We start from the raw sequence: 10,315 nt of genomic DNA, 5'->3' as shown, positions 1-10,315 counted from the left end.
TTAGCTAGCTGTTTTGTAACCGTTTTGTGGATGTCATGGATTTAATGGTTATAATGTGAATTGTATTGGGTTTAATGGAAAGTATAATGGATAATGGATGTTATTGGTGGGACGTTCATATTGGAAAAGTGCCCAAAACACACCACGAATATGACTTTTTGTAATAGTTTTACTGGGGAAAAAAGTGAATGGTTCATACTGGCATTTTAATGGAAACCATTAGAATTTCTGTGATGGTTTCTATTGGGCTTCTATTATTTGTTTTTTTTAAGCAGGGATTGTTTTGACTAAAGCCTATTATTACTTTCATTTCCAAACGGCCGTCCTCCTGATTATTGTGTGTGCATTGCACTTTTGGATGAAATGAAAGAAACATTATATTAAAGTGAAATAACCCGCCGTGAGCAGTCCACCTGACCTCCTTCAGCCCACCTGTTAGGTGTTATTATAAACTCACTATACGCTAATACACATTTGACACAATGGCCGTGGTGTAGTAGGTTTTAGCATCCATCGACATTAACACGCTTATCTGTATTTAGACGCACGCTCTCCGGACAAACCCGTTCGGAACAGACGACGAAACGCGCGCGCGGGCCGTCGCGCGCAAAACTGTTGGAGCTCAACGAATATGTTTGAAATAAAAACCCACCGGGAAGCAGAGCCGAATTTAAATCGGTGTACGGTGGTTGTCGTGTTTTGGTGTTCGACTGAGCTCCTGGAAGCAAGGGCGGCCCGTTATTTCCACAGATCAGCGACGCCCTCTAGTGGCAATAATGCGCAGGCCCTGGTCGAGCTCGCGTTCTTTGAAAACAGCAGGATGCACCTTTTTTTTTTTTTTTTTGCCAGTCACGTTCCCAGGTATTTAAACACGTTTTGGAGTATATCTGCCCGGCGCGTCGTGAGTCGTCTATTTAATCGCTGCTGAAGACATTCCTGCCGCATTCTGCCGTGATAGCGACACCCCAAAAAACACTGCATTTCGTGAATAAACGTGACTTTCAGTGTGCCGAGGGGGGTCGACGTTGCTTCGGTCCCTCCGTCAATAGCCTGCATCGACCAGACGCCCCGTGGAAAAAGTGTCTAGGTTTTTGTGCGCGAGCAACAGACACAAAGAACCAGTGAGCTTAGTTTCAAAGAGAAGAGCAATTACAGTCCTGCGCCATAAACTCATTTAGACCAGACGTCTAGCTCTTTCTATAGCTTTATTGGACCTCGTTTCTTCCTGCTCTAAAGCAATTCTCGGTACAGTTGGACGATAAATTGGGGTCCTTCGCGACACCTTTTTTATAGCAATATCGCCTGACCAAAAAAGTATTCCGCATGAAACAAAATCAGTATTGTCGCTGGTCACAGAAACATAAGATCACACTGCATTGCTGTTATTAAAAAAAACGGTCCGTGCATACAACAGCGTTCAGTCGAAATTGCCATTTATTTGTAAAACGGTCTAAAAAAAAGCATTTTTCACAGTAGGTGCACGGGTGGAGCATTTAACAAAGTGTACAAGGTACACCCAAATTCACTATACAGCACTGAAGACGAGCCTCACCGTGAAAAATAAAACAGGAAACCAGACAGACTGAAAAAGTCACCAGTTGTACACGATGCCCAGTTTAAAAGAAAAGTACATTTGGAAAGATAAGGTTTCGCATGCAATGTTGACTGATTTAAAGATCAGAACCGTACCCTAAGGTCCTATAAGACTAGGGTTCTGATGAGAAAGGATCAGAATTGAGTGAACTGGTCCGCCACGGTGCGTTCTGAGCCTAATTTATCGAGGGATACTCATTTAGTTCAAGCTAGTCAAATAATAACCGTATAAACAGAAGATATGATATCTGAACAAGCAAATAAAAACGCATCCTAAAGCGAGCGCGCGCGAGCTAGGGGTCTTTGCTGCCCCTCTCTCGGTTCATCTTCTTCATTTTCATCCTTCTGTTCTGAAACCAGATTTTCACCTGGCGCTCTGTTAAATTCAGGATTCGTGCGACTTCATACCGTCGGTCCCGCGTTAAGTACATGTTGTAAAGGAACTCCTTTTCTAATTCCAGAGTCTGATATTTTGTGTAAGGGCAGCGTTTCTTTCTCGTTGATCTCGCGTGGATCCAGTTTGCCGCAGGATTGCCTGAAAGAAAAAGCACGTAAATAAGCTTCATGTCCGTCACTGGATCACTCGGTATCAGTATGTGTCCGTCCAAATAGTGTGTAGTGACTGTGAATGCAACTATTTATTTATATTCATTATATATATATATTTGTTTATATATTTATATTATATATATATAGCATTCTCGCAGGCGAAAGCAGTATTTCGGCCTGTGGTAAGAGCTCGGACACTTTTATAGGTTTGTAAAAGCTCTAGTTTAGGACAGTTGGACGGTTGTAAATCACGGGGCAATTCGTTTTACTTACTTGGGTCAAGTTGTTGTTGTTGTTTTTCGTCTTTAGCTTCACCGTGACTCGAAACATCATTCGCGACCGTTTCCTCGGGAGCTTTGTCCGCGCTTTCGGATGCGGCGCCGCAGCTGAACTCGGGAGCCACCGGCGTCTCCGGCTCAAACGCCGCGCTTTCGGTCCTTTTCGAGGGGGAGCCCTCGCTCTTTGCAGCGCCGTGCCGACTGCCGGAGTGGAAGCCCGAGAGAGAGATGTGGTTCGAGACCGGCTCTATCCAGGAGCGCACGTATCTGTTGTCTGAAAGATGGCTCTGGTGGACGTACGGGTGGTAAAGCCCGGACACGGCGGCGCTGGACGGCTGACCAACCGAGCTCCAGGACGCAGGGAACACGGCTGACTTGGGAGCGAAGCTGCACGACGAGAAGTCCGCGTTTTCCGCCACACCTGACGGCCTCGCCTGGATATAACGCGCTCCGTACACGTCCTCCGTGTCGTGCCCCATAATAGAGTCCACATAATAGCTGCTCAGAGCTGAACTAGTCGACATTTTTGGATCCCTTCGAACTCATATAAAACCTTACTGTGTTTCAGAAACCTTGCCTCTGAACAATCATAGTATTTTTGCTGCCTTCATCCCCGGTGATTGGTTACATGAATCACGTGATCATATTTACTAATACAGAGAGTAAATCAGTCCGCTGATAACGGTACGTTTGATGAAAAAATAAGAAATTAGTTTCATCTTAACTATAGCGGTTTTCCGGTTTCAGACCGCTGCTGTTTTTTTTTTTTTAACAAGGTCGTATAAATGCACCCGTTTATTTCAGCCCTCGCCGTCGATAGCTTAGCGAACGATTCCGGCGGCGTCAAATCTTGCAAAATTTCGTCATAAGGTATGTCATACTCCAGCCTTGTAAAGTATTTTATAGAGTACCGAGTTGCAAGTCCTCGTAAAATAAATGTAATAACATGCTGTAAAAGGGCGAAGCACCGCAGCCTCGCGCGTTCTCGTCTTTTATAAACGCGCCTCGCCGCTCTCGTGTGAAGATCTGAGTCCGCGAGGTGTTGTGAGATTGACGCGGGAAGTCATATTTGTGTATATTTTTGGTGCTCGTTGAAAAGCCGGTTATGCGATTTTATGTGTATCAATAAAATTTTTACGAGGTGCATTTGATTATGTATTAATGTTCCCTTAATAAAAAGACTCTTGGCATTTCAAAGTGTCTTGACCCACGTGTCTGTCATTAAATAATAAAAATAATAATAATAATAATAAATACAGGAATATTCTCGTCTTATATATATATATATATATATATATATATATATATATATATATATATATATATATATATATATATATATATATATATATATATACGAGCACTGAATAAGGTGGCGACGGTTATGAATGATGGTAATAAAGCGGATATTAATACTTCATATTACTACAAAATAACATAAAGGTTCAAGAGCGAGGAGATCATTTGCGTAAAGATAGCTTAAAGCAATTCTTTGCGCGCGCCTTCCTTATTCGGGGAAATAACCAGCAGTGTGGCAAAATGTTATTTTTCGACCAGCTATTAGAGTTCAGTTTTGGTCCAAACGATGATCTGTGGTCCCACGCTTGAACACGTCTGTCTGAACACGCACTTATCGTTGTGTTTGCTTGCGTGCGCATCAGAGAGTGAGTGGTCAGCGCTGCAGAAAGAAAAAAACATGCGGAACAATTTTGTGCTTGTGGAAAAACAAGATACGACAATAAGTATCTGGTATAGTTGGGCTTACGTTTTCTGTGAATACGAGAATAAAGAAAACGTGTTTCGTTTGTGACTGACATCCGTAAGTCGCTTATTATTATTATTATTATTATTATTATCATATTATTATTTGATTTAAAGAATTAGACAACTGCAGCGCGAGCTAGTACTGCGTGACTTTTTCGTCAATCGAAACGTTTAAATTGTTTTGGGAATTTTTACAAAAATGGACAAGAAAATAAAGAAAGAAATCGGTAAAAGAAACAGGACGTGGATGTAATTTTTTTTTTTAATGAATCAGTTGACATACAGGCCTATTTGTAAATTAGTTTGCATTTGTATTTGAACGTAAAACATACGTATTTGAAGTACGGAGAAATAAATGGCTGTATTTTAACATAAAATCATATTTTGAAAGGCCTTTGTTTTGCCCAAATATTAAAAAGGGGGTTTTAATTAGTTCTCTAGTCGAGCGCTAGTGTGTGTGTGTGTGTGTGTGTGTGTGTGTTTAATGGTAGTACTGGGGAGTGTAATATGGTCCCGATTAAATTGTGGTTTAGAAACGTTTTTATACAAACGTTACAGCAAACATTATTACAACATAATGAATTTATTGACCACATGCCACAAACATGCACCGATACAGACACATTTAAACATTTATTATACACAAACTTTTATACGCAGTTATTTCAGATAAATGTACGTTTTCGCTGGAGACAGAACGGGTACCCTCTGCTTTCAAATGTGCTTCAATGTCCTTTTTTTATTTTTTTAGCGCAAACGTTTTCGCTCTGTCCCCGCTGAAACGGACCCGCTCGGAACAGCCTTATTATGGAAGTTAAACGCCGGAGTCATGCCCCGTGAAACATACCGAAATACACAAGGCTTCACGTTTCGAATGCAATCAAAGACGTAGCAACAAATGACAAAAGGTTTAGCGACGAGCACAACACCGAGACGTGAAGGTAGCCAGAGCGTCGCGCGCTGCCCTCGTGTCAGCGTTCACGCGGGAGAACGCGCGCGGACCCAAACGGGGAGGGAGGGGGGAGGGAGGCTCGCGGGGCGCTCACGAGAAGGTGAGGTTGGATGTGAGTTCGCGGATGCGGTTTTCTCGACTCATCTTCTTGAGCTTCATCCTGCGGTTTTGGAACCAGATTTTCACTTGTCTGTCGGTGAGGTTGACGCTTTTGCTTATCTCTAGACGGCGCTCCCGAGTCAGGTACATGTTGAATAAAAACTCCTTTTCTAATTCCAAGGTCTGGTGTTTTGTGTACGGACATCTTTTCTTTCTTCCGCTCTTCGCGGTTAACCAGTTGCTCGTCGGTGTGTCGTTCTTGGGCTCTGGGAAACAAAACAAACAAAAAAAAACACAGTAAATCGACAGCAAAACAAGAAGAGAAAATATATAATATAATAACAACTTACAGTCATCACAATTAAACCTATACAATAAACATAACACACTGAGTCAAAATAACAGCACGTGCGCCCTCATTTAGTTTTTCAACACACGATATATATATATATAGATAGATAGATAGATAGATAGATAGATCTCCATATACCTTTACTGAATTGTTATTAATTATTATTTGATTTTGTCTCAATTTCAGTGTAATTGCTCCTTACAACCAATGCACTTTTCACACGCGCGATGCTTATCTAACCACAAACACGATTTTTGTTAAAGCTAGCAACAGTGAACGCTCAAAGCACGATTTCCTCGATGAACGGATGAAGCTGCTAAAACATTTCAGCTTTCACTGAGCGAAGGAGAACGTCAGGTCGCTTGCAACAAAAGGCATTTGATGTTAACGCGCCCTCGCAGCGCTGTTTCCTGTTAAGGCTTTTTACTGCAACCTGAGCAAGACTCCCATTAAACATTACGACTTTCGGGTTGTTTGTGTTTTATATTGGGTTTTATGACGCCGGAGCGTTCGCGTTACACCAAGACGCGATTAATCCGTTTATTGTACCCACCTTTGCCTTCTCTGTGCGGCAGTTCAGGGCTGGAGACGGACGCCTCGGTCGAGCAGTGCTTCTCCTCCAGCGCGCTGACTTCGGGCTCCGGACTGTGCGCCGGGGAAGAGCTCCTCGTGTCCCGCTCGCGGGAAAGCTTCTTTTCCGCCTCGGTGAAGGGCGTCGACTGCGCCTTTGGAGTCGCTCGGTTCAGCTGCATTAACGTGGCGTTCGGGCTCATCGTCTCGCTGTCATAGTCCGGGTTTTTCGCCGTCGCGTAAGTTTGACTCAGCCTAAAGTAGCCGGGGACCGGAATCTCGGGGCTATCGACGGAACACGTTTCTGGAATCAGGTTGGAGTACGCGGGTATCTCGGACGAACCGACCTTTGCTCTCTTGTCGGAGTACATACAACAGTTAGTTTCTTCTTTTATGCTTTGTGAAAATGTGCAGGTGGACATCTGGTTGAGCGGTTGCTCTAATCGGCAGGACCTGCTCGGATCTGCCCAGTTATCAGTTTGAGGTATGTACGAGTGGACGCTCATGCCCATGTTTTGGTGGTTTACTTCCCCCCGTTTGCCAAGAGACGGCAGGAGTCCACAGGTTTGCATTCCATAGGTTCCCATTTCTGCAGTGGCTGGCATGTACATGTTACTGCTGGAATAAAAATCTGTTCTGCACGCGCCAATCAAGGAGTCTACCAAAAACGTGTTTGCGGCAGGAGAGCTGTTGTGAAAGGACATTTTGGGTTTTTTTTTTTTTTTCTATTTTTTTTTTAAGAAGCAGAGTAGTGTCCTCTGTAAGCTGACATGTCTAGCAAAACAATCCCCGTATAACCCAAAGAGCCTCTCCGCGACCACATGACGCTCTCGCCAATGAAATTTGAAAATGGCCTTGAGACGCAGGCTCTTCCCAGTCACGTGGTCTCGCTGGCGGGGTGGTTCGGGCTTTCAGACGTGGTCAACAGCGACACCTAGAACAAGGACTTGAAATTGGTTGCGAGACGGCCAAAATAACGTTAAAACCCTTTCCAGAACTCTATAAGATTGAGACAAAACGCGAAGACGCCGGACCGTCGCGTGTGTACCACTGCTAAAAAAAAAAAAAAAAAAAAAAAAAAAGTGCGAGGAGCGAGAAAATAAAGGAGAGCTTTCGGCAGGGTCTGCGTGGTTTTCTTTTAACTCCGATTCAAGGTCAAGACGAGAAATGTCGGAAGGAATTTCTCGTAGTTCACTTTTTCAGCAGGCAAAGCGCGGCGGACGTGGGCCCGAGCGGCTAGAACTGGACCGAGGGCGAAAAGCAACACTGTGCTTTATATTTATAGATTCATCCATACCCTAATCCACACCACTGATGTCGCCTGTTTCACGCGCAGAGGAAATTCAAAACGGGACTACTATATAACAATCCATGTAATGCAGTGTGTGTTGTCTGCTGCTATTTTCTAAACTGAATAAAAGAAACATTGCACTTTTGTTAAATCGGTATTTAGACAATTAGCAGGACTGTATACGTTCATTATGGAGATTTGTTTCTGTGGACTGTGTAAAAAAAATATATAGAGGAAGGTTCGAATTCATTTCCGTCGTGTAGTTTTTAAGCGTACGGGGCGAAATTAATTTACGCGATCTCGTGAAAAGCTAAAACAGACAAATAAAAAGCGGAGAGATTTAAACGCATTTGCGTTCAGCGATAACGTGTTATGTGCAACACTCAGATTACCGTACGCTGATATTCGTTATGAGTAAATGGAAATACGTCTGCGGAATTAAGCAGCGTTCACAGAGGTTATTAAATTATTTAAAAACACGAATGCGCACGCAATTAAATGCTATCTTTATGCTGTTGAATTAATAGAGCGTCTTCATTGCCACAAAGCAGTGATGTCTAAAAACAAAACTAAAATATAAAATAGCTTTGAGTTATTAACATGTTTATATAGAAATGTTAGCACGATTATAGGTTAAGGAAAAAATATGCATCCTTTTAATAAACCCTAAAAAGCACGTGCACGCGCTAATAAATAAGCGCGTTTCCAGGGATACAATGGAGTTAATGGTAAACGCTATCAGTTTTCAAAGTTCAGTGCAAAAATATACAGAAGACTCACACGTGAAAACGGACACGGACTCGAGCAGGTACACGATTTTCAGATTCGGAAGTCTAATGTTTCGATGATCACACGTGTCAAAGTATTTCAGGCCTACTGTACGAAAAGCATAATTGATGTCGGTTATGAACAGGCAGGTAAATACACTTAATTTCATTTAATTCAGCTGATTTACGCTCTAGTAGTAAATAGTGCAGGCTATGATTCTTCGAAGGTTTTGTCTGGGCTATTTAATTTGTTGCTGTGTAATAAATAGACGCAATGAATAAAAATAGAACTACGGTTGATAAGAGATGATGATAATAATAATAATAAGTAGTGGACTGCGGCTACGTTTTGCGGCTACGAGAATTGAACTATTATTATTTTTTTATGTCTGCACGCAATTCTGCCGTCTCTTAAGAAACAGTTTACAAAATATATAATAAAAATAAACGTTAGTGAAGATCTTAAAAATAATAGGGCGGTGCAGTATTAGGAACGATATAACAACAAATACGAAATATGTTACGTACTATTATTATTAACAATAATAACAATCATAATAGTTATAATAATAATAATAATAATAATAATAATACTAACGGCAGCGGCTCGGTTTATGTAGGCTAAGATGTCTTTATTGAACTGGAGCTGTACAACCAAACGTTAAAGCGCGTATAAAGGCGCTGAGACTGAAGAAATAAATCCTCACGAACCTAAAAGAAATGTCTTCAGGTTATTACTTTGGGCTTATTTTGAAATGTAACGGAGCGGCGTGCGTTATATTAAGGATAAAAGGGAATAGCGATAATAAAGTCTTGCAATGAAAACGTTATAAGCGATCGCATGAGCCCGCTCGAGCTCCTAGTCATTGTTTGTGAGCACAGACGCGGCTCCGGGTCAAGTCACTGCCGTACGCGCGCCCTCTCGTGGCCGCAGCCGGGATCGACCAAATGTAAATAAACATCAGGGATGCCTAAGATTCCTTATTATGGCAGGAATGTTATAAAACACGCAGCAGTATTGTAGCAAATTGGATTTACTGTACACACGGTTAAAACGTCGAGGAAAAGCAAATCTATGACGGCTTGCGTAGCGCTGCGGGACTCGGATTTATACCGCCTTCGCCTAAATCCCATGAAAGAAAATCTTTACGGAGGAAGCGCTATATGATTGCACTTATGCGCTTTTATTTAACAGCATATCACTTAGCGAAACGGCGTCTGCGCGGAGCTCGGAGTCGGGCCTGTAAGAGGTGGCCGTACGGAGGCCTTTGAAGACGGGTCGCCGCGTTTCCGAGGGAGCGCGTGGACGCGGCGGCCATGTTGGACCGTGCTGCACTGCGGCGCCTCTGAGAGGGCGTAGCTTTTCAAAGAGAACCTCAAAAAGGCGCCTTTACTTATTCAAAAAGGTGAAGGGTGACGACCTTGACATTACAGAAGTTCAAATGCAATATTTCATTTTGGGTTTCGCGTTTGTTGACGACGTCTAACTGCGTAACCCCCCGAAAAGCCGTTTACTGTAACTAGCCGTTAACGTGCCGCGCCTGTCATGAAGCTGCCCCGGCGAAGCCTGCAGAGGAGAGGAGTGCTGTGGCAAGCGTGTAGGGTTTGAATGAGAGGAGAACACTTTTAGTTTTTTTTTTTGGTTATTTTCCACTTTTAGTTGATCACTCGCCGAGCTCACATCTTTCTAGACAGAAAAAAAACTAAACATCTGCACCCTTTGTGTTTCAGGGCGAAGTGAAGGGCTGAAGGTGGATGGCGGGTCCAATAGCCCCAATTTAATTTACTGCCCAGAGTTTATTGTACTGTCTAGACTGTTCAAGGTTTAGTAAATAGCCTTAGTGTAAAACAACACGCAAGGAAAGGAATTAGTCAAAGGCCATTAGCGAAAAAAAAGTTACCAATGGAAATAGTTCTCTCTCTGTCCTACCTCCCTTCATCCTCTGTAAAGTTTTTCAGCGTTCGTTAAAAAAAAAAAAAAAAAAAAAAAAAAAAAAAACAAGTAGGCCTAACAGTTAGAAATGCAGCTGGAATGTGATTTAATGACAGCAAATAACCCGTTTTGTGTTTGACGTGCACGCGCGCTTTCACACACACGAG

At 42.6% G+C, this 10,315-nt stretch overlaps 2 protein-coding genes across 2 annotated transcripts; both read right to left on the bottom strand.

Moving 5' to 3' along the window:
- Positions 1–1,254: 1,254 nt before the first annotated feature.
- On the bottom strand, positions 1,255–3,604 carry hoxd9a (homeobox D9a). The gene is made up of 2 exons (XM_043248300.1): positions 2,416–3,604; positions 1,255–2,128 (listed from the first exon to the last, which is right to left on the bottom strand). The coding sequence occupies exons 1-2, from the start codon at positions 2,942–2,944 to the stop codon at positions 1,887–1,889; spliced, it is 771 nt and encodes a 256-aa protein (XP_043104235.1). The 5' UTR covers positions 2,945–3,604; the 3' UTR covers positions 1,255–1,886.
- A 1,144-nt stretch (positions 3,605–4,748) lies between these two features.
- hoxd10a (homeobox D10a) lies at positions 4,749–7,611 on the bottom strand. Its single transcript, XM_043248345.1, has 2 exons — positions 6,141–7,611; positions 4,749–5,501 (listed from the first exon to the last, which is right to left on the bottom strand). The coding sequence occupies exons 1-2, from the start codon at positions 6,859–6,861 to the stop codon at positions 5,227–5,229; spliced, it is 996 nt and encodes a 331-aa protein (XP_043104280.1). The 5' UTR covers positions 6,862–7,611; the 3' UTR covers positions 4,749–5,226.
- Positions 7,612–10,315: the final 2,704 nt, after the last annotated feature.

The sequence above is a fragment of the Puntigrus tetrazona genome, chromosome 9 (assembly GCF_018831695.1).
Source record: "Puntigrus tetrazona isolate hp1 chromosome 9, ASM1883169v1, whole genome shotgun sequence".
Taxonomy (NCBI): domain Eukaryota; kingdom Metazoa; phylum Chordata; class Actinopteri; order Cypriniformes; family Cyprinidae; genus Puntigrus; species Puntigrus tetrazona.
This window is presented reverse-complemented; position numbering and strand designations above follow the sequence as displayed.

What these genes read in the sequence shown, in the direction of transcription:
- hoxd9a (XM_043248300.1), bottom strand. Translation starts at nt 2,944, where the DNA reads ATGTCGACTAGTTCAGCTCTGAGCAGCTATTATGTGGACTCTATTATG. An exon ending in ACAACAACAACTTGACCCAA is followed by an intron (nt 2,129 to 2,415) that starts GTAAGTAAAACG and finishes TTTTTCTTTCAG; the next exon opens with GCAATCCTGCGGCAAACTGG.
- hoxd10a (XM_043248345.1), bottom strand. Translation starts at nt 6,861, where the DNA reads ATGTCCTTTCACAACAGCTCTCCTGCCGCAAACACGTTTTTGGTAGAC. An exon ending in GCCGCACAGAGAAGGCAAAG is followed by an intron (nt 5,502 to 6,140) that starts GTGGGTACAATA and finishes TTTGTTTCCCAG; the next exon opens with AGCCCAAGAACGACACACCG.